This window comes from Peromyscus californicus, unplaced genomic scaffold, assembly GCF_007827085.1.
Source record: "Peromyscus californicus insignis strain IS unplaced genomic scaffold, ASM782708v3 Scaffold_7__1_contigs__length_154581171, whole genome shotgun sequence".
Taxonomy (NCBI): Eukaryota; Metazoa; Chordata; class Mammalia; order Rodentia; family Cricetidae; genus Peromyscus; species Peromyscus californicus.
The window spans coordinates 91,335,813-91,360,720 of NW_026294595.1; the positions used below are offsets into that span (position 1 = coordinate 91,335,813).

General features: G+C 37.8%; 1 protein-coding gene across 1 annotated transcript in view; it reads left to right on the plus strand.

Annotated features, from left to right (window-relative positions):
• The window catches only part of Spred1 (sprouty related EVH1 domain containing 1), an 82,314-nt gene that overhangs the window by 17,698 nt on the left and 39,708 nt on the right, over positions 1-24,908 (plus strand). Inside the window, exon 2 of the mRNA XM_052722852.1 lies at positions 23,736-23,910. Within this exon, the coding sequence (XP_052578812.1) occupies positions 23,736-23,910 (175 nt within the window). The remainder of the gene's footprint in view (positions 1-23,735; positions 23,911-24,908) is intronic.

The window sequence follows — 24,908 nt, forward strand, 5'->3', positions numbered from 1 at the left end:
CTGTATTTAGTTCTCCTTTTCCATTCAGTTATTCTGAAAACTGAAGACTTTATGGGTAAAAGGTGAAGGTAGAAACAGTGAAGAGGTGAGGTAAATATACTCATCTGTCATTACTTCACTTGTCTACCTACATATTCTCAAGGGTTGTCTTGGGGAGACTGTTGGAAGATAGGTGGCATTTGTTGGTAATTATAGCTACTCATACTGCTGTTTTACTTCTTAAAAGTTGTATACTTCAGTATCTTATGTTCACTGACAAAGCTAATTCTTTTAAAAAAATGTTTTTCCCTCTTTAAAGTAGGAATCCAAATATTCTTCGATGCCCTTGGTTTAAGCCTAGAATTCTACAGTTGACAGTTCAGGTTGTTCCTTTAGACTTAAGGGTGTATTTGCATGACTACAAAGAGCAAGTGTCTGCTTCTCAGAGCATCAGAATCAGAAACAGGTGCTGAGATCTGCTAACACTTTTTTTTTTTTGCCATAATCTCAAAGCAGTTTGGTAAGGTTAGGGACATAGTATCTCTTTTGAAACATATTAGACCTTGAAAAGTAGGGATCGGTTTACAAAGAATATACACACATCTTCAGTTAGTATCCCAAAATGTTAGTATCTTGCATAGTCAAATGAAACAGTTAACACATAGACAATATTGTCTACTGACACTGCTAATGTCTATCAGTACTATTTAAGTTTCACCAGTTGCCCTAATTCATGATATTAGACCTTGAAAAGTAGGGATCGGTTTACAAAGAATATACACATACCTTCAGTTAGTATCCCAAAATGTTAGTATCTTGCATAGTCAAATGAAACAGTTAACACATAGACAATATTGTCTACTGACACTGCTAATGTCTATCAGTACTATTTAAGTTTCACCAGTTGCCCTAATTCATGATTGTATGTTGCAATAAGTTGTTACTTCTGCTTAGTCTCCTGTGATCTGAAGCAGCTCTTTGATTTCTCTTTTTATGGTTTTGATACTGCCTGAAGAGTACTGGGCAGGTATTTGCAGGATGTTCCTCAACTCAAGGTGTGCACCAGTACCATGTTAGAAAGTGGTAGGACTGTATTCTTCAGAAGGTTGGTGAGACGAACTGAACATTTGGCTAAGATGTTTGCCAGGTTTCTTAACTGTTACGTTCTTTTTGTAATAACCGGCTTTTGGAGAGACTTTTGAGGCCTGGAAAATACTGTTTTCTTGCATATATTCACTACTTTTTCATTTGCTGATAATTCTTATCTACAATAATTACTGTGATATTTGCCAAATGATTTTTCTATGACCATGGTTTCTCTCTTTTAATAATTTGGTATATGGTAGAAGGGCTTCTCTTCTCGTTAATATGCATTCTTATATTAGTATGACCTTTGGCCCATTGTCAGCATTTTTATGCTCAGTGTCCCTGGACTTGGCCATTGGGAAGCACTATTGTGTTGGGTTCTCTGTCCCTTTGATAACTCTTCAGTTTTTGGATCCTTACTTTCTGGTATCACGAATGTACAGGCTCGGTGCATGTTTTACTTGTCCTCGCTTTGGAGTCACCATTTTTCTAAGGAGCACTGGTTCTTTTTATTGGAGAATTGTATTTAAAAATTTCCCAGCCGTGCTCATTGGCTTTGGAGTAAGTCCATAATATTATTTAGCCTACACTACAGATGGAGAAAACTAAGCTGAAATTAAAGATATTTCTCAGAAAATCCAGATAAAGTTGTAATAAGAGTTGGGCTGTGAACTTAGACTCCTATTCTAAGGCAGGGTTTGTTCTACTTAACCACTTAGATATTGATATTCCTTCCTTACATTTACCTATTTTCCTGTATTTTCTTTTCCTTCCTTCCTTCCTTCCTCCCTTCCTTCCTTCCTTCCTTCCTTCCATCCTTTCTTTTTTCTTTCTTTCTTTCTTTCTTTCTTTCTTTCTTTTTTTTTTGAGACATAGTCTCTTTACATACCCTGACTGTCCTGGAATTCACTATATATACCAGACTGGTCTTGAACTCACAGGAGATTTGTCTTTGTCTCCCAAGTACTAAGACGAAAAGCATGCACCACCACTCCAAACTTCTCATTTGCTTTAATAATAATTTTGGTTTTTGCCTTTCCTGGACACAGCCTAGTTAAAATATATTAAAATGTATATAGCTTTTTCAAATCCAGAAATAGCCATTGCAATTCTAAAACCATTTACATGCTTGCTCTGAGTAAGGCTGTGTGTTGGATATTGGTAGTTTTTTGCCCTATGCATGTATGTGTTGGAGACACTTGAAAATGTTTTGTTTACTATGCTATTTTCTTCTTAAGCATGTGCTTTAGTACAGGTGGGTGGTGTGATGATTGTGATTATTTCATTTTCTGTGTACTTAGGTGGCTTAGAATCTTCAATTAATGTGTAAATACGATACACAAACATACAATACTAAATTTGTTTTCATTTTTGCATTTACCTGTGCCTCTATTTAGTGTCCTGTGATATTCAGAAAGTAGAGTAGATGAAGACAAGTTGTAGGACTCATCAAACGGAGCTTTGAGGAAACTTGTCAGTGAACTAGCTCCAGATAGTAGGAATCTCCTGATTTTTTCACATGGTAAGAATGAATCACACTCAGTTCCTGAGAGTAAAAGAAGACTGAGCAGGTGGAAGTGTAAAGGAAGAGAGCAGACTTTGGTTCTGTGTATAGAGCCAGAAGCTAAGTTTCTGATGTGGTTTGTCTTAGGAATGGTGGAATGGATTGTCTTAGGAAGTCAGAAGTCATCATAGTTTCATAGAGAGAAGATTGATCATCTGAATTTTTTTCAAAACGGAGTGCTGGGCTTTGTGTCAAGTTGGTCTAGGTCTTCTAAGGTTCCTTATAGTTGTTTAGGGTCCGTGCTTTTAGCCCTCTATACTTAATATGCTGTTGTTTCTTCACCTTTCCACTCTCCGAAAATGTGTGTATAAAAAAGAAACAATGCTTAGCTTTAGAGAAGCAGCTTGAAATTTATAAGTGGAGAAAAAAATGAACTGACCCATTAGTTATTTCTGACAGAACAGCATGTAGGGTTGGTTTGTGCCACAGAAATTGCCCACAGGCTTGTTTGTTTGGTTTTGATTTTTTTTTTTGAGGGGGGTATGAATTCGAATGTGCCCTAGAGGTTGAAGTGTCCAGTGTCTTCCTTGATCACTCTCCACTAAACTCACTTATTCAGCTAGTCAGGTTAGTCTAGCCAGCCAGTTGGTTCCAGGAATTCTGTCACCACCTCTGAAGTGTTGTGATTACAGATATGCCCCGACATCCGCCTGGCATTTACATGGGTGCCTGGGATCCAAATTCCATTCCTCTTGTTTGTAGACTTGAGCAGGAAATGTTTATCCATTGATAAGGCAGCAAGTATTAGTTCTTCATGTTGCTCAGGGGCAGGAGAAAGAGAGGCCGTGCCTAGCATACGTGGGCCCTGGGTTCAAAACTCATACAGTTTTTGTGTGTGTTTGCATATTTTTCTGTGGATAGAAAAGCTTTCACTTATTTTAAGAAATCAACTTGACCTTTTTGGAATTGTCATAATCTGGTGGGCATTAGCATTACTGCAGTCATAATGCTTTACAACATAATCTACACAATCTGTAAATACAACTAAGGAATGTATTAAAAATTTCTTATTGAGATGTAGAAGTCATGATTAACATCCTTGATTCTTTCCAGTTTTTTTTTAGTATCCTTGATTCACTCCAGTTTTATTTGATAGAAAAACTGTTGACAAAACAGATAAGCAATAATAGAATGCTTTGATTTGTGGGTCCTGAAAATACTCAGAATGAATTATCTGTGTCTGTTGGTTGGTAGCTCTGGAAAGTGTGTTCTGTATGCCTTTAGTGTAATCTTTGACTCATTAAAACTTCAGAAATGAAAAGTTGATAGACTAAGTGTGTTTTTCCCCTAGTGATGCCTGTGTGTGTGTGTGTGTGTGTGTGTGTGTGTGTGTGTGTGTGTGTGTGTGCCAAACTCCTTTCCCCTTCTGAGTAAGAACCGTGGTTTGGTAGTGTTTAAGTGCTTCACTGTCAAACTGTTTTGCTCTTAAACCACATTTCTCTTGCTGCTTTGTATGGGAATCATGAGGCTAATTTGAAGCCTATATTGATCCTTGTTACAAAGGATCTTGTAGCATCTAGTGAATTCCATGAACTTGTGAGTAGCTAAACATTGAGGGGTTAATGAGAAGTTCAAGGTAGCTGTGAATGGTAAACACTTGGAGATGAATGTTTGTGGAGTACAATCACGTTTGGAGGTTGTAATGTTTGGGGGCATGATTATGGAATTGTATTTTTTTTTCAATAGGTGCTATGTGCTTATACTTACATCAATAAAACTGCAACTAATAGAGAATATCCACTCCATCCAAAGACTTCTTTCGTAAATGAAGCCTCCTTTGTAGACACATCTAATTAAGGCACAGAGCAGAACCAGGATGACAGGGATTTGAATCCTTGTTCTGGCTCTTACACAAGATGCAGTCTTGTCAGTGGGCATTATTGTCAGAATTAAACATGTCTTGAACCCAGTTTCCCAAGCATAATAGGCTACTGAAATCTTCAATGCCGAATGGACAGTTTAATGTTTTTAGAGCTCAGATTATTTTGTTTCCTTGTTTTTGCTGTTGTGAAAGAAGAAAAAAGTAGCCCCTATATCTTCTGACTACCACGATATGTTGTGACTCTTCCTTAGGAACAAATCCACTTGTAGAAATTATCTCAAACTGAGATCATGATGTTTCCTGCTGTTTCAAAGTCTACTTCCTCGTACTTACTGTGTCAGCTTGTATACAGTATGCCTCATAATAACACTTAGTTACACAAGATTTACTTTTAGTCTCTGGCTAATGAGCCTCTAGTAAGTTGCTTCCCTTCCTTATTAAACTGCAGTCCATAGCTTTATGCATAGTCTTGAGTATATCTCTGTTTTGATGGAATTAATTTTTAGATGTAAAGTTTTTGGCTCTGAGGGGTATAGTTTTTAAATGTATTTTGGGGAGGGGGGTGTTGCCAAACTGTACCTGCATTCTCATAAGCTGTGTAGAAGAATGGATTGTACTGATACTGTTATTATATTTCAGTAGTTGAAAAAGTCATCTCAATTGTAAATAATTTCTACTTCAGTGATTTCTTAATGATGTTGAACACCAGTGATGTTCATCTTGTAAATTGCCTTTTCTCTGCTTGTCCTTTAATACTATTTTTGCTTGTTTTTTTTCTTTTGAAAAAGTCTGTGTATCTCAGGCTGGCCTCAAACTCGCTCTGTTGCTGGTGCTGACCTTCAGCTGATCCTTCAGCTTCCAACTTCTGAGTTATGAAAATTTCTAATAATTACCTTTTAATTTTAGCTCTTTCTCCAGAAAGCTTGCTTTTTACTTTAATACTACTGAACATACATTCTGTTTTCCACAGATCTGATATGCCTTATTGCAATCTCATACTAGATACTTTGAATACATTTATATATTTTCCAGACTACATTTCTGCAGTTTTCACTTCATCTTTTTTGTTGTTTTGTTTTAAAGGTTATTATTATTATTAGCCCTTGGCATGAGAAATGTATTCAAACATTTGGATGGGATTTATGAACCAGTGACATAATAAACATATTAGATCACTATGATGCATGTATATTAAGGGCTGTTTTTTGAGGAACCTCATTGTTTCATCTGGACTACAGTATTTTAAATACTATATCTTTATTCTACTGCTGCCTGATAGGCAAGTTCTGCCACCCCTACCCTGTGTATGTGTAACGTATACAGTAAAAACTCAAGAAAAGCACTCCCCTATTAAAATTAAAACTTTTGTTTAGTGTTTATTCTCTACCAGACACTCTGAGTTTAAAAGAGGGTCTGTGAGCTTACAAATTAATCAGTGCAGTGTTATATTAACTCAGCCAACATATCTGTCTTAAGACAGCTGCTGGAGTGGAATATCCCTTTTTTTGCCTGCCTTATAAGAATGTACCTGCTTGTACCTCTCTCTGTCCTTAGAGGTCCTTCTGGAATCTTAGGTTTCCTACTGTAGAACATTGATGTGAGAGGTACAGCAGAATGTAACAACGATGTACAGCAAATGTATTATAACGCCATCCTGGAACAGGCCACATGGGGTAATGGGTAGAGTGGAGGTGATTATGCCATTAATTCTTGTTTAGAATATCTGACAAGCCTTTACTACAGAGATCAGAGTCAACTGAAAAATTCATAGAAGTACAACTTACGGACTTAAGCTTCAGAAGCACACTGAGCAGCATAGAGTATTCCTTTATGCTGTTGGATTTTTCTAACCCATTTTTTTTTAAGTTATTTTCCTAATTTTATATTTCTCAGCTGTGTTTCATTCACTTGGCTCCCTCCCCACTTTTTACTTTAATCTGCAAGACAGTGCTTTTCTTTTTTAAGTTTAGATTTTACATTTCCCTGTTCAAAAAGTGTTTTTCTTAGTAAAGAGAAGCCTTATTTTTACCATGTGTCCACTGGTTTGTTTGTATCTTACAGCATTGTTTTCTCACTTTAGACATTTTCTTGCCTTGTGGTCTTTGTCTAAGATAATCTTCTACCAGGAGAATCCTTTGCTCCTTCTTGTTAATATTCTACTCTTCCTTTGGCTGCTTGGATACAGAGCACCTCGTTCCTGGAAAGACTGAGTCTCTAAGAACAGAGATATTTTTCTCTGAATGACACAAATTGCGGGCTGGAGAGGTGGCTCAGCGGTTAAGAGCACTTGCTGTTCTTCCAGAGGTCCCGAGTTCAATTCCCAGCAACCTTCAATTCCCAGCAACCACATGGTGGCTCACAACCATCCGTAATGAGATCTGGTGCCCTCTTCTGGCCTGCAAGCATGCATGTAGGCAGAACACTGTATACATAATAAATAAATAAATAAATAAATAAATAAATAAATAAATAAAAGATGCTTTCTTTAAAAAAAAAATTGAGACATTTCCATATTGAATGGCTTTTGACTGGAGTGTACAAATGTACTATTAGAGGTCCTTCTGGAATCTTAGGCTTCCCTGTCACAAAAAAAAGTTAACCTAAAAAAGGGATGTTCCTGGGGCTGGAGAGATGGCTCAATGGTTAAGTGCGCTGGCTGATCTTCCAGAGGACCTGGGTTCAATTCTCCGTACTAATGTGGCAGCTCACAACTGTCTGTAGCTCCAGTTCCAGGGGATCTGACACCTTCACACCAATGCACATAAAATAAATTTAAAAAATAAATTATGAAAAAAGGGGAGATGTTGCACTCTAGCAGCTGTTTTAGGAATGGAGGTTGAATTAATATTACAACACTTACTGATCAATATTGCATTTTGAAATTTTCTCTTTGCTTGGGACAAAACTTTCACAAAATATTTTACTGTCTTCATAGAGACTGATAGACATAACATGCTAATGAACTGAGATGAAGGTTAGGACTTCTCCTACTTTTTTTAATTTTCTCAGTGATTGCATATTGAATATCACTATCCCATATGATATTGTGTGAGATCAGTTGAAAGGCCCACTTTATATGAATTATTGGCCTTGTTACTAGGAGATGGACAAAAATATTTAAATTAATTAGATTATCTCAGTCATAAGTATTAGGATGGCAAGGAGGTGTCAGTGTTACTGTGGGGAGGACTCAGCTGATACTGAAGAAGCAAGCATCCAATTAATTACATATTTCTGGGGTAATCAAGTGGAGACAACTGGGATAGAAGAAAGCTGTTAAGGAATAGAAGATGTGTGTTTGAAATACAGTGAGGGGACTTTGGGAGTAGTGAGAAGGTAGACCCTCTAATTAGAGTTTGCTGGGGTCTTTTAAGTTTTGGATTTAATATTGAAAGATAGATATTAGATTAGATATTCATCACTGAAATGAAAAAAAAGTCATTAGAGTTAAATTTAACTGAGTCATTAGGATAGAGTGATAAGCTTCTTGTTTACATTACATTGTCTATAGATTCTGAAGTGTGCTAGGTTTATGTAGTTTTTATTGTTCTGTAGTTTTAGAAAAGGTAATTGAGCTGGACATGATGTGGCCGAGTCAGGTTGCTGTGTCTTGAGGCAGCTTGGCTACTTAGTAAGGTCCAGACCAGCCTGGGCTACAGTATCAGACCTTGTCTCAAAAAACCAAAAACCAAAACAAAACAAAAAACTTACAGCCAGGTTAATGCCAAAGTAAAAATGGCTGAAACATGTATATTTCTACTGTGCTGGAGAATCATTACTGGCTACCTTAAGACAGACTGGAAAGTGGAGTGCAAATGGTCCTCCACATTTAAGTGAGCCACCATTTAAGAAACCAGGAGCTTCCACATAAGCAAGATGTCCAACTTCTCTAAATAGTTTGAAACCTTCCCAGTACTGCACCTCCGTTCCTACAAGGCAGCATCTGGAGTGAAATGTTGCATCAGATGGTCGGAGCCTCCAGCACTGAAGTGTTATCTAACTCACAGCTACTGTTTCTTGTTCATGTTAAGACCTGTGACGCTGTTACAGGTATGTAGGCTACCAAGAAAATTCAGATGTTTACAGCGACTAGTTCTTTTGAAAAAGCAGACTCTAAAGTGATTTGGATTGATCAAAAGATACCAGAATCTGGATTTTATAAGCTAATTCATTAGTCCCTGTTACTGAAGAAATGAGTGTTTCACATTTATTGTGCCAGTTTGTTATTGCTTCTGCATTCAAATTATACTTAAACATGGGATTCACTTCTGAATTTTAGAAAACCATTGTCTTGACTTTAATTACATTTTAAATTACCCACCTATATTGTGTATCGTGACTCCTATCACTGATTTTTTTTTTTTTTTTTTTTTTTGGGTTTTTCGAGACAGGGTTTCTCTGTGTAGCTTTGCGCCTTTCCTGGAACTCACTTGGTAGCCCAGGCTGGCCTTGAACTCACAGAGATCCGCCTGGCTCTGCCTCCCGAGTGCTGGGATTAAAGGCGTGCGCCACCACCGCCCGGCATCTATCACTGATTTTTAAAAGGAATATTTCTCAGAAAATTAGCTTGACTTACAATCTTTCTCACAGGTTTACTTCCAGAGCCTCTATTAAATACATAGAATAATTCCATCAGAATAAAACACCTCAGAATATTATTCTCCTTACATTATTAAAGTTCACCATATGAGTACTTTGAGAATAGGAACTGTGTCTTATTCATCTTGGGTATTTGGTATTTAATGTATTGGTTTTTGTGTGTGTATATGTGCATACATGTGTTGAGCGACCAGAGGTCAACATTCAGTGGTCAGTTTCACTTTTTTTTTTTTTTTTTTTTTTTTTTTTTGAGACAGCATCTCTTGCGAACTGGGAGCTCACTGTGACTGAGCTAGATTGGCTAGCCACCAAGCCCCAGTGAGCCTCCTGTTTCTGCTTCACCAGTGCTGGGATCACAGGTGCACAACTGCTGTGCCCACCTAGTTACAGGCTTCTGGGGACCCAAACTTGGGTCTTACTTGTGTGGCAAGCCCTTTAACAAGCGAGCCTTAATGTATTATTTTATTTTTAAAAAATTGAGTGAATTTGACTGTCCACTTGAAAAAATAGCAAGTGCTATGTGACTAGGCACTGTCACTCAGGCTTCCTGTTACTACCTGTGGACGTCCTTAGTGCATGTGCCACTCATCTTCGTGTTGCTGCTTGGCTTTGTTGCTTTGGACCTGTGATGAGAGTAGCATGTCACAGAACAAAGCTGCTCATTTCCTGGGACGAAGGGTGTAGGACAGGAAAGGGTTTCCACCATGTCTCAGTAGCACCCCAGGTTGGTGACCAAGCCCTATAGTATGTGGCCTTTAGGAGACAGTTGTGATCCAAACCATAATACCATGCTGACTGCTTATTCTGGGCTAGCAACTTCTCTTCACCCTGCTGGGCTCAGTCTTAACAGGTTTGTAGTCTTGGAGAATATCTGATTCCTGTAGTTTTTGTCTCATCCTTTGTCTTTTAATGCTTATTCTGCCTGAGTTTTGTTGAAAGAAATAGAGTTAGAATTCTACCTTCTCGCTCTGTCTGTAAAGACACTGCTGTATTCCCGGACTTCACCATTAAAATAGTACCAGGATTCAAATAACATCTTCCTAGCTGCTTTTCGGTTTGTGCTTTCTGGTTATTCCAAGCTTTCTTGAGTCTATTTTTTAGTGTAATTATTCTTAGATTTTAATCGTATTTTCCAGCATTGAAGCCTAGAATAATTTCATTTTTTAATATATAAGGCCATCTACCAGTAAAATTTCTATTCAGTTGAGTTCGTTTTTCTTGTTGTTTAGACTCTTCAGGTCACGCTTGGATAGTGCATATGTACATATCTTGCACCACATTTCTAATTAAGTCAGTGTGTAGCTGGAGTTTTCCTGCCTGGCCCACGGTCAGGGCAAATCTCTCTCACCTGCCAGTCCCACAGCCTCTCAGACCCAACCAAGTAAACACAGAGACTTATATTGCTTACAAACTGTATGGCCATGGCAGGCTTCTTGCTAACTGTTCTTACAGCTTAAATTAACCCATTTCCATTAATCTATACCTTGCCACAATGGCTCGTGGCTTACCGCATCTTCACATGCTGTTTGTCATCATGGCGGCTGGCAGTGTCTCTCTGACTCAGCCTTCCACTTCCCAGCTTTATTCTCCTCCTTGTCCCGCCTACACTTCCTGCTTAGCCAATGGCCAATCAGTGTTTTATTTATTGACTAATTAGCAACACATTTGCCATACAGAACATCCCACAGCATCAGTGCCCATGGTGTCAGTGTCCATCTATAGTTTTAGTCTGTCAGGCACACTTTGCCTCTATCTGGGAGAGTGCTTTCCTTCTTTTCAGGGAGTCATCCCCTCCTCACTCTCTGACCTTTTCATTAAGTCAGGGTTAACCCTTTAGGTGTGTTTGGTTCGGGAATTAGCAAATAAACCAAGACAGACAAATTAATTAAACAGTGGAACTCAGTTCAAGATCTTGAACACTGAGAAGAGACCCTTTGTTGGTACTCTTAAGAATTTTATGAACCTAAAACTGATGAGGTGGTGGTCAGTGAACAGCCCTTAGCTAGAGGCAAATTTAAAATGAAGTTCAATGTATTTTACAAATAAGTCCCTTTTCTTTGAAGTGTTTTTGCTATACTTGAGAACTTCAGTTGCAGAGGATGTGTAAAATGTCTCGCTGGCATTTGTATACTATATCTGTACATGGATACTTGTGTACTTCCATGTGTATCAGTGAGTTAGGAGAGTCCGCTAACTTCTTCACCAAAGGAATCCAGCAGCCCAGAACACTGAAGAATGAGATAAAATGATTTATTTTTGTGTTTTGGTAGAGTATGTGTAAATGTAAATATATTTTCTTGATTGGATCTGAGAGGAAGTTCAAAGATCTTTTGTGTGTACATGCGTGCGTGTATGTGTGTGTGTGTGTTGTGTATGTGTCCTGGGGAATGAAACCTAGGACTGCTGGCTTGGTGGGCATATGTCTTACCACTGAGATATTGAGACTTACTTGCTATCCTTTGACTTAGGTACACTTACGTGTTAATATAGGTATGGAAAAATAGAAGAGTTAATTTAAGGATATCTCACTGCAAGAAAAACTTTATTATTGTAGTCTGCCAGAGAATACTGCCAGAAGAGATTGTGTTGTAGTACTCAAAGGGATCTCTTTTCTTTTGGAAACGAGATCAGCCACCAGACTGTCCTTGGAAGGTTTGATTCAGGGGAGTGTGTATCCTTGCTTTCCATTCTTAAAACTTACCGGGTGCTGGCTCTCTGCTGGTCACATCTGTGAACTCTCTAGTTTGCTCTCCATTTTTAGACCAAGATACATGTTTGCTATTATTTCAAGAGTATTTTTTTACAATCTTTTTTCCTTATTTTTCCTCTTCCAGTGGCTTTTTTTAAAAAAGAAGCAATGATTTTTCAGATTTATAAATGACTATAAGAAAAAAAGGGGGTTGGCAAAATGGTTCAGTGGGTAAAGACACTTTCTGCCATTCTTGGTGACATCATTTGATCCCTGGACCTACGTGATTGAAAGAGAGAACTGACCCCAGTAGGATGTCCTCTGACCTCCAGGCATGCACAGTGGTACAGGAACTGCTACACAAAGACACACACACACACACACACACACACACACACACACACACACACACACACACACACATAAATAAATAAATATTAGTGAATATTAAAAATTTTTTAAAATCTATGTGTGAGAACTGACTAGTTACTTCTACTGATGTTTATCAATGCATCATACATGGACAGGGTATCATTAACTATATTCTGAAAACTGATATTAACAAAGTGAACTGCACGAGGAAGTACTTCTTTAAATAAGGTATATTTGTAAGAAAGTACCTGTTTATCTAGTGGCTCTTCCCTTCTGGATAGCGATAAAGTGTTAAGCAAATCCATTTTTTGTGGAAAATGACTTTGAGTGGACTTTAATTCTGGCTGTCCGGACTGTCAGTTCTGTTATTAGGTGACATTTTGACTGTTGATGAACAGCGTGGGACTGGTAGGACTGGCTGACTTATGCTTGGTGGAAAGCCAGAGTTAACATTCTTCCCTTGTCATGACTTGAAGCTGTTTGTGGGATTATTAACAGATATTTTGCTTTGTCAGTGGAACTCAGCTTTTACCTACCTATGTTTACAGGAGCTCATTTCATCACCACCAAACTAACTTAAGAGCTAAAAGTGCCAATAAATAAATAAAAAAGCATCTAGGTTCTTTTCTTTTTTGTGAAGTCTTGCTTGGTTCAAGTTGATGGTTTTTTGATTATTTAGCTCAGCTGAAAACAGCCCATTAAGAGTGGATAGATGACATCACAGAAATTCTAAAAAACGTAAGATAGATGTTAAATCCTAAAGTTCATAAACGAAAAGTCTTCATAACCTCAACCATCATGTGAGAATGTGTATGAATTTTTATATAGGAGAAAAGAGCATTCTACAGGACAAAAAACAACAAAGGCAAGAATATTTATTTGTTTATGAGTACTTCAGTTCCTGAAAAAGCATTAGAATGCTGTCTTTCTCTGTACTATCCCCTTAAATTTAAAGATTTAAAAAAACTTTTATTTTAGCGTATGTGTCTGTACCTCGTGTACAGTGCTGCAGAAACCAGAAGAATGTGTCAGATCCCCTGGTACCCCTGGTACTGGATTTATAGAGGGTTGTGAGCTGCCATGTGGGCTCTGGGAAGCAGACCCAGTTCCTTTAAACAGCCAGTGTTCTTCACTGCTGAACCATCTCTCCAGCCCCTCCCCTTACATTTTAAAATAATTTTCCAGTATTGTACCTATTAATTTATATTCATGTAATTACAGAGCAGTAATCAAAATTGACATAGTGACATAGGCTATTTGAACTTACTAATGTAGTTCAGGTTGTTAGCCTTGCTGGTAGGTTTTGTTTTGTTTTGTTTTTCTCTTTGATTTGGTGTTTGCTTAGTCACTGTACCTACAGTTCTAACAAAGTTGATTCTGGGCACATTTTAGTCTGTTGGTGTTTATGTTTGGAGTAATGTAGTCACCATTTTCAGTGCTGCTCTCTTTAGTTATTCTGTTTTTTGTTTGTTTGTTATTGGACAGTGCTGCTGCAAGACATTAAATTTTCAGTGAAAATTAAATCGATTTATATTGCATTAAGAGGAAGGAGTGTTTAAAATTTCAAAGGTTCCACAGTCTCACAGCTTCTATTTCCAGACTAGTGTGGCCTCTTAAGAGGAAGTCTCTAAACTGCCTTCTGTGGATAAAATTCTAGGGGCATTATGTCACTGTGTGCACACCACTGAGGAGTGCTAAATTCCGACTGAATTCTCATTTTGAGTAAGTTACCTTGTAGTGTCCACATGCCAAAGTCACTCTTGAAAGGTTTTTATAAGAAGCATTTTAGCCATTTTAATGTCTCCTTTATCTGTTCTTTGTTACTCTCATCTTCACCTCTTCAGTCAGATATTTATTGAATGCCTGGAGGTACTTCTAAGACTTTCAGGTGTTGGTCATATTTAGGACACTCAGAAGGTGTCTTTTAATACTCTATGTGAACATACTCAGTTTTCTTCCTTGTTAGTCTGTTGATGAATCTGGGTCCCTGCCACTGACTCCATATTGCTTTATACCCCAAATTTGACTGTATTACCCTTAAGGCTGGCAGCTTACAGTCTACTTCACTTACCTACCATTAAATGCCAAGATGTTATGTGGGCTCTGTCAGCATGCATATAGCTAAGTATTTGCCCCTAGATGAAGTTGGAAAAGTAAGTGCTTTTCATCTTTGCTAAATGAAGTTGTATGCACAGAACCTTAGAAGGGTTCACAGTGTTATCAGAAGTCCTAGCAATTAAATGGAACAGGTTTTGCTCTTCCATTCTTAGCAAAAGCCATCTTCCAATGTTGAGAGTAAAGGACTTCCCTTCTCAGGATGATCACAAATCTCCTTGAACAGTGATCTATCACCAAATGCTCTTGCTGCTGTCCCACATAGCTAGAAAAGTATTATTTCATCCTACCCATGAACCCACAATTGTCATTAATGTCTTTGGTAACACAGTTAATACCAAGTAATAATGACTGAGCAATATAATTTTTACTAGAAACAGAAATGAGAATAGACTTGCATGCCTTTTTCTTAGCTGGCAAAAAGGAATTTCTCAGAGAGCTATATTAACCTGTGTTAGAAAAATGAAGTGGTGTCTGCTTTTTGCTTTAAGTAAGTCTGTTAACCACACTAGCTATCAGATATCCATTATCTGAGTCTTGGATTCACATCCCACTTAATGGAAACATTTGCAAAATAATCTCCTCTCCTGCTTGTCTCTTCCTAGCTTCTCTCTTAGGAAATGTCTACATTTTACATATCCCACAGGAGAGCATCAGCCTTTCTTTAGGCAAGACACTGTTTGAGCTGCCCCTTCAATTTCCATAGAACAGCTGCCTTGTTTCATGAGATACGCATAGCACCTTTAGAAGGAGTACATGTTGTGTGTTGTAGAAAGGAGTATGGAAGAGATTGCAATACCAGGCTATGTTGAGCAAGTAAGTGAGATATAGGATATTATAAGTAGTGAATAGGTGGGAACAGAGCCATCAGTCCTTCCAGGTTGACAGAGGGTACTTACTTGCATTATGTAGTGAGTAGTAGGTTTGGACATTATGGAAGAAGGGAGCAGCTGAATTGCTGAGTAAGAGAATGTTCACATTTTAAAGTTCGATGGATATTCATAAATTATCTTTAAAATCTACCATACTAATTTATATTTTCATATTCTCACTGTCTCTTGAGCTAGTGAACGTTGATATTTGGTCATCTCTAATTTGCATCCTTTTAATTATAACTAAGATTCTTTTTTATTTAATGGCCTGTGGGTGTTATTCACAAACTTTGAGTTATCTTCCTTGTTTACTGATTTTTGGAGTTGCCTTTTCTTTTTCTTGTCACGTTTTTAAGTTATATTTGTTTCTTGAAAATTTCATACTATTATAGAGTTGGAGTTTTTAAGAGGAGTGCCTTTTGCTTGTTTGCTTGCTTGCTTGTGTTATTTGTGGCAAAGAGAACAAATAATATATCTTTCATTTCTCCCCTGCCTCAAAAAGGCTCTTTCCCTAAACCCGAAACTCTTAAATATGCTCGCAGCCTTGAAAGTGTGACTGCAGTTAGCACTGCTGTGGAGAGCTTGTTTGGGGTTACCTAAATGGGCTCAGCCTAATCCCATAGGTTTCTAAAAGTGGTAAGCTTTCCCAGCTGTGGGATGGTGATCAGAGAGAAGTGACTTCAGGAAGATTCATACAGGAGAGAAGGGGCTGTAAGCTGCAGAATGCTACCAGCCTCTAGGAGCTATTTCTCTCCTGGAGCCTCTCGAAAGGATTGCAGCATTGCTAATGCCTTGGCTTTTACCCAGTGAAACTATGAACTTCCAAATCACAGAGCTGTATAAATGTGTATTGTCTTAAACTACTTAGTTGGCAATTTTTTATATCAGTAGTAACAGTAAAGTGTGTGTGATATTTTGCTACCATCAGTTTGCTGCTTACTTTTTGTTACCTTGTTTATCACCTTGTTTGTGGTGGTTTGTTGTGTAGACATACTGTACTGTTGTATAATGTTTTTATTTCACCCTGGATTTTAGTATTAATGTTGGCATCTCTTTACCCCCCTCTTTCACTCTCCCTCTCATCATTTCTCCATGCTGGATCAACATAGGGTCTTGAGAATGCTAGATGTGTAGCCAGAGATCAGTGTCCGTTGTTCTCTTTAATTGCTTTCCACCTTATTTTATGAGACGGTCTCTTCCTGAGTCTGGAGCCGACTCATCCAGCTAGCCTGGCTAGTCATCAAACCATAGGGATCCTCCTTTCTTCATCTCCGCAGTGCTGGGATTACAGGTGCCCTGTTATGCCAGGCTTTTTACATGGGTGCTAGACATGCAGACTCAAGTCGTCATTATTTTGTGGCACATACTCTATGGACTCAACCATCTCCCATGGTTCTCATTCTGGTTTTTGGTCTTTTTTTTTTTTTTTAAGACAGGATCTTATTATGTAGCCCAGATTGGTGTTGAGATTACAATTGCTCTGCTGTATTCTTCAGATTTGAGATTATGGACATCACATGCCAGCTGTCATAGTTTTTAACTATGTACTCTGGAAAGTTGATGATATTGTCAGTCAGAAGTTTAGTCCATTCTGAAAAGGTAATTCAATACTTCTGTTCATTCTTCAGATTAAAAAAATTGAGTTCTCCTCCTCTTTGAGAACTTTGCAGATGCCTGACTTGGTTAGATGTGTTTCCATTCTATAAAATAAACAATTTGTGGCAGATTTAGAAAATTAATTATTGATTCTTAGCTATAGTTAATAATCTTAAATTTTGAGAAGGACACTACCTCCTGGGTTTCTTCCACAAAACCGTAGTGAATACAAAATGAGACATTTCCAGAATGCTCACTATTAACATAGAAAGTTAATTTAATCAGATCATTATAAGATTTACTAGCCACATGAGTATGAGCACACACAGTGCTAAGCATTTCACATTGTATCTTCATTTATTTCTCACAATACTGTGATAATAGGCATTACCCTACTCTACAAACCAGGAAAACGAGATAGGGAGAGCCCAAGGTTATATTTAACTGGTGGCATTGCTTTAAAACTTTAGATGTTTTTGCTTTAAAATGTAGTTTTAAAAATTAGGATGTAGAAACAGTTAAAAAATTAGATTTGGGTCTTCAATTCAGTTCCATTGGTCAAACAAAGAAGCCAGAAATACACACTGTACAGAAGACAGCATCTTCAACAAATGATGCTGGTCAAACTAGATGTATAGAATGTGTGAAAAATATAAATAGATCCATATTTATCATCTTGCACAAAATTCATCTCCAGATGGCGTCAAGGACCTCAACACAAGGCCGGATACCCTGAATCTGATTGAAGAAAATATAGGGAGTAAACTAGTTACCTGGGAAGAGGGTATCTCAATTGTCCCTATAAAATTGGCCTGTGGACATGGTTGTGGGACATTTTCTTGATTCGTAATTGAGGTGGGAGGGTCAAGCTCATCATGGGTGGTACAACCCTGGGCAGATTAGTCCTAGGTTGTATAAGCAGCAGCTTTCCTCATGGTCTCTGCTTCATTCCTGCCTCCAGGTTCCTGCCTTGAGTTTTTGCCTTGACTTCCTTTCATGGCAGATTATAATCTATAAGCCAAATAAACCCTTTCCTACCCCAAGTTTCTTTTGGTCAGTGTTTTCTCACAGCAACAGAAACCATACTAGAACACACACAGGCATATAGAACATATAGATATATGCATATAAACATCATATGTTATTTGAGTTCTCTTTAGTACCTGTTACTCATTCTGCTTTTTGAGAAAATTACTATCATGCTTATATACAATACGCTATGATTACATTCATTCACACTCCACTATCCTCTGTCTTCCCTCTCTTTCTTTGCTTGCTGACTCTCCTCTGACCCCTTCCTACACTCGTGTCTCTATATTCTTCCACTCTCCTCTGGTCTTTCCTTGCTCAGAGTGATTCCCTTTCCCTGAGAGGGAAGTTACTGCTACTCTGTGTACATGATTGTCTCCATAAAGCCCCCCCCTTACCCCCCCCCCCCCCCATTTTTCACTTCCCATAGTCGTTCCAACTGTTCTTTGCTCTATTTCCTGGACTTCAGTGGACATTACATACATGTACCATTTGGAATGAGTATTCAGCATTCACCGATTCTCAGCAATTATGGATCCCTGCTTTAAATACTCATCTACTTCAGAAAGAGGCTTCTCTGACCAAGGCCAAGAGCTGCATTAGTCTATGTGTTTAAACCCAGTTATTTAGAAGGTCGTTTGTGAATCCTTAGGGCAAAACAACAGGAAATTCCCTCCTTGGCCTGTGATTTCACTACCATAGATTTTGAAAAGCCAGGAGGCCTGACTTGGTATTGAACATAATGCCATTTGGTACTTTGGATTGATGGTTGCTATATGGGAATTGTTTCTTCTACTTTTAAACTTACTAGTGCAGAAGAGTAATTTGGACTTGGAATTTTCTAATCATACTCAGTCCTTAATTTTCTTATTCAAGTGGGAAAGTAACTACCTTCTTTGGGATTAGTACAGCAAGGTTTTGAGAATGTTGAAACACATATCAGTCTCCCTCCAAGCTTACTGCATTTTGCATTCTGTTATTGCAGTAGCAAGTAATAATCTTGAGCATATATAGAAGGCTTGATTATTGACTGTTAAGTCAAATGTGGTGGTACTTGCCTATAATCCCAGCACCCAGGAACTGAGGGAGAAGGCCTCAAGTTTGAGAGAAGCCTGGGCTACATATGAGATCTTGTCTTAACCCCATCCCAAATAAAGGGGATATTAGTAATTTCTATTTGTTAAGTCTTTAGTGGAGAGGTGTGAAGCCTCTACAGAAAAAGGAACATAGTTTCCTATTTTGTTTATGTACATGACATATAAGTAGTGTTCCCTAGTTAAGTGAATGTGTGGTTCTCTTAGTGTCTGCCTTAATATTTGAATGGCAAATGTGTGCCTGAAATATGCCATAATGAAAAGTAAAAAGAAAACACAAAAATACTTTGCCATTTGTCATTGTAAGCATACATCAGGGGAAAACACACACACACACACAGAGCTAATTCTTGTACTGAATACAACTTATAGAATTCTAGGAGGTTTCGATTTGTGGGTAAGAAGGGCAGTTAATTACCATTTACTGTAGGAAAATTGTTATTTTCCTCTCCTGTATGCAGATTACTCTCATATCCTCAAGGTTTTCCTTCATGCTTTTGTATTCATTTCCTGCTGCTACTGCTGCTGCTGGAACAAATTACCAGAGAACCAGTGTCTTTAAGGCAATAGAAATTTGTTATATTGTTGCTTGGAGGCCAGAAACTTAGGTAAACCTTTTAGTAAGCTCACATAAAGATGTGTGTCAGTTGGTATATTATAGAAGAGTTAGAGTCAGAGGCAGACAGGAAAGAAAAACTAGGAAAAGAATTTATTTTACAGATGTTAAGACAGTTAGCCAAAGCATAACTACAGATAGGCTAGATGAGAAATACTTCCGAGCTAGACCTGGGAGAAGCTAGAGTAGTACAAGAAATTCTGTTTTGTGTAGCCATGGTTCATACATTAATTGAAAAGTTGTGGTTAAAACTATGCTGTCTCTAGAAAAGAAAATACATACATGGTTAAAGAGCTTTACAGTTCATTACAGATGTGTGTGGGGTGTGAGGCTGAGAGATGACTGGGTGACTAGGAGCTCCTACTATTTCCAAGTACCAACCAGTTAACTTTTCTGTCTATGCTAGTAATCTTTCCATTGCTTTGAAAACTACATGAGAAAACAAGCTTTAAAGGAAGACATCTTACTTTGGCATAGTTTCAGAGATCTCAGTAGATGATCACTTGGCCCAGGTACTTTGGGTCTGTGGTAGAGTAGATCATATGCCAGAGAACTCACCATCTAACAGCTGCTTAACTCCTAGTGGGCCAGGAAGCAGAAAGAGGAAAGGAACAAGGATCTCAGTGTGTCCTCTGAAACTGTGCTCCTATGACATACTTCCTCCAGTTAGTCCCACTTAGAAAGTTTCAGCTCCTAAGAGTGGCATCAGCTGAACACCAAGCCTTTCATATAGAAGTTTTTAGGGCCCGTGTTATTTTCTGGAGATCACAGAGTTTAAGGCAACATCTTGGAGCAAAAGAACTGAACTGTAAGGAGACAAAAAAAAAAGTTTCCTGTTTCTTGATCCAGGACTTTCTAGTCTCCAGATTTATGGAAAATAAGTCTTTGTTCACTTAGAAATTGCTCAGTCTTGTGTTACGCTGTAGTAGCTAATTCTTCTTTATGTGAATGAATACTTTTAAACAGTTGTTCAAATAGAGAGCAGAGATCAGAAGTTTTGGTACCATATTGGTTTTACATTAAAAACAAGAATGAAGAAAATCCTTTAAGAACTCCTTCATGTACCTTAAAGAATCTAGCCTCGAGAAGCTGTTAATAATGCAGCCTTTGTGCTCCTATGTCTCTGAGCAGTTCTAAGGGAAGATTGGCAAGAGACTAAAGAGCTAAGTACTAAAAAGTGTAGACACGAGTGGTTCCCTGTAAAGCCAGTGCCATCAGAGCTTCTGTATACTTAATGTTGACTAGCCATAGAAAGTCGTCACTCTCTGGCTTTGGATAACCAGAATGGCAACTTTAGTTTAATGTTTTTTGTCATCTACTTAAATACAGCATTTACTATGTGTTGGGCACTGTTTACTTGTAATAAAGATAGGTGCTGTTTCTTTAAAGATTAGGCACAGAAGCTTTAGTATTTTTCCAAAGGTTGCAGACCTGGTATTTAGCCAAACCTAGATCCAACTTATGGACATTTGACTAGAATCTACACTTTTCTTTTTCCTCCTCCCCCTCCCCCTCCTCCTCTTCCTCCTCTTCTCTTTTCTTTTTAGACAGTCTTACTATGTAGCCTTGGCTGACATGGAACTTGCTACGTTGACTAGATGGGGCCAGGTTCCATCATACAAAGTTCTGTCTGCCTCTGCCTCCTGAGTACTAGGCTTAAAGGTGTGTTCCATCATGGTCAACGAAATCCTCACTCTTAACCACAGTACTGGGCAGTGTAATACTCTTTGTCAAAAGACTTGTGTCCAGAATATGTAAAAAACTTCTAAAAATTAATTTAAAAATGAGCAAGCTAGGCATGGTGACACATAATTTTAATCTCAGCACTCAGTAGGCAGAGGCAGGTGGATCTCTGTGAATCTGAGGCCAACTTGCTCCACATAGCTCATTCCAGGCTAGTCAGGGCTACACAATGAGACCTTGTCATTAAAAAAAGAGAGAGAGATGAAAAGACTTAAAAGATAAGCACATGACCAAATGAAATGATGCTAGCTCTCATTAATCTTCCAAACAACAAGAATAGTTCACAAATAGCACTATAATGTACACAATACAGTAATATTTAAAATATCGAAAACCCCAGATATTAGTAGGGATGTGGAACACAAGCTGTCATTTTTGACAAAATGTATACTTACAACTACTTTGGAAAATAATTTACTAACTTTTTATATGGTTAAACATGCAACTGCCTTGTAACCTAATAATTGCATTTCTAGGTAATTAAGAGAAATGAAAGCATTGCTAATAACAGACTTGTATAGGTCTTTGTCAGCTACATAGTGAGTTCTACACCAGCCTGGGTTGTATGAGACCCTGTCTCAAAAACAGGATTATAGAGAAAGAGATCTATATATGAACTTGACCATGGCTTACAAACTGGAATGATTCAGATTTCTCTCAGTGTAAGAAAAAAAAAAATCAATAATGATTCAACTAGAGGACTACTTAGTCAAATTTACTCTGATACACTAAAACAGTATAGTGAGTTAAAGTATAATGATAGTAATACTACTTGCTTCAGTTTATATGAAAACTTAGCATGGGCCAAACTGTCTGCATGTTATAAATAAAAACAGAAGGCAAAGGGGATTCTTTGGTGTGGCAGAAGTATCTTAAATTTCCATGGTGGTTCTGTATATCTTAGTCCATTTGTGCATCTACAAGATAAAGCATAGGTGGGATGGATTGTCATCAACAAACATTTCTTTTTTACACTTTTGGAGGATGAGAACATGAAGATTAATTTGTCTGTTTGGGTTCACTTTCAGGACCATAGGTGATAATCTTTTAGCTATGTCATCACATGGGAGAAAGAATGAGGTAGCTTTTAAGAGTTTGTTTAAGGTTGATCACCCCAATCATGAGTGTTTGCCTTCCTGACCCAAATTCTCCACTGCTGCATACCCTCACCTTTGGGTTTAGATAGCAATGCATTCTGCAGGGACACAAACACCTGTACTGAGCTGCATATGTACACATCTGCAGACTTTGGTGGTGCCTGTGTATTTAAAGTGGATGCATGGTACTGTGTATGAAGTTACCTCAATAAAAGAAATAACAAAGATTTTCACAGAAGGAGTTGAAGGGAGTAACATGGGAAGAGGGAAATAATATAAATAAATTTTAAAATTAGAGTTTATAATTTTTAAAAATTAGAAAAATAATGGAAACAACAGAATCAAGGGAAGGACTTTTGGACAAGTGTAGTACCATAGGAATGACAAGAAGCAGCTTAGAGCATGCAGAGATACATTAAGAGGTATAGAACTGTTGTGTAGAACTTCAGCTTATATTTATAATTATCCACAGATCTAAGTTGTATCCGGTATACTTTTCTATGTCTGCATGATTTATTATGCAGACTTAGAAATGGTTTATTAATAGTCAGTAAAAGTTTTTAAACTGAGGGCTACATGTCAGTTGTATAGGATATTTAATGCATTAAGTGAATATCCTAGATTTTATGTAAAAAATCATTGTTAATTTGGGACAGCAATATGAAATGGAACTAGTCTCTTAAGAGTAGAATCTAGCCGGGCGGTGGTGGCGCACGCCTTTAATCCCAGCACTCGGGAGGCAGAGCCAGGCGGATCTCTGTGAGTTCGAGGCCAGCCTGGGCTACCAAGTGAGTTCCAGGAAAGGCGCAAAGCTACACAGAGAAACCCTGTCTCGAAAAACCAAAAAAAAAAAAAAAGAGTAGAATCTAGCAAAATGAAGACATGAAAGGTGTCCACAGGTATATTTGATTGATGAATAAACAGAATATCCCTCTGTGATTTATAAAAATTATGTAGGCTCTCCATTCATTGGTAGAAATTTTTAAAAATGGACTTCTAAGTCTAAGGATGCTTATTTCAATGTTTTGTTTATAATATATTCCAAAACAGTTTGGAACTTAGAAATAATTAAATGAGCTAAATAAATACAGCAGTAATTTGTCCTTGTTGTAATGTTGCATCAAATGAATACATAGAGGCAAGGTGACAAATTCTGTCTGGGGTCTATGATCACACATGTACAGGGTGATCCAGATATGCTCTGTCTACCAAATGATGAATTGAAATAGGAGTCCTGTAGTCTTATTATGAGTTGAGCCTTCAAAATAAAGAACAACCTTCAGTTTGTGGATTTCCCCCTTTCAATTAGGTTTTTCCTATGGCTTATTATGGAAGTAAGTAATAAACATACTAGTTACTACATAGTAATTACTGTGGTTTTTGGCATCTTAAACAAGACCAACACATTGGCTTTCTTGTTGTTTATGGAAAAGCTAATTCCTGATCTTTGCATCTGTTTTAGTAATAGTTATGCACAAGTGCGAGCTGTGGTAATGACCAGAGATGACTCAAGTGGCGGATGGCTACCACTCGGAGGGAGCGGACTGAGCAGCGTCACTGTCTTCAGAGTCCCTCATCAGGAAGAGAATGGCTGTGCGGACTTTTTTATCCGTGGAGAGAGACTCAGGGACAAAATGGTAATGATTAATGTAGCTATCACTGTAATTTTAGGATACTTTCTGAAGAAATGACTTATCTGTTTAAAATTCTAACTGGTATACCATTTATGTGAGAGTTAGTTAATTTTGTTTGTGACTCAATGATTTCTTGGGAGTCATTTTTATGTTTATGTTAAAGACAGCAATATGCGATTGTGTCTGGCTGGATCTGACAGTAATGTACACATATCGCATGGGGCTCCTGCTTTACTGTTTCGATTAACTCCAGAATGTTCATGAATAGCTCTCTAGCCTCCCCCACTTTTATCCTTGTTCATTAGGCCAAAGATCAGCAACTCCTAGTCTGAAGGACAGATTCAGGCATGCTACCTGTTCTTTTTATTTGATTTTTATTCAGTCCATGAGCTAATAGTGTTTTTTTGGGGTGGGGTGGGGTGGGATGTTGTTTGTTTTAAACATTATCAATGAGTTGATGAAAGCTGATCATGATGGCTCATGGTAACCTTGATTGTTAGGAGGCTGAAGCAGGAGGATTATGATGAGTTTGAGATCAGCCTGGAATACATACTTCTATGCTACCCTGAGCTACATAGACTTTTTCTCAAAAAGCAAGGGTTATTAAAGTCAAAGAATCATAATTTTGTGACTTAGAGAATTATGTGAAATCAAATTTTAGTGTCCATAAGTAAAGTCTTTAATTAAAAAAAATTATTTCTAATTTATGTATATGGATATTTTGCTTACATTTTTTTCTGTTCACTATATGTATGTCTGGTGCCTTCAAAGGCCAGAAGAGGGTGTTGGATCTCCTAGAACTAGAGTTACAGGTAGTTGTGAGCTGCATGTGGGTGCTGGGAATGGAACTCTGTGTCCTCTGGAAGAGTAGTCAGTGCTCTTAAGTGCTGTACTATCCTCCAGCCCCATACAAATTATTTAGAGTTTGGCTAAAGTCATTCATTTATGTTTGTTACTGTTTTCATGCTATAAAGACAGTTTAGTAGCAGCCACAGAGGCCT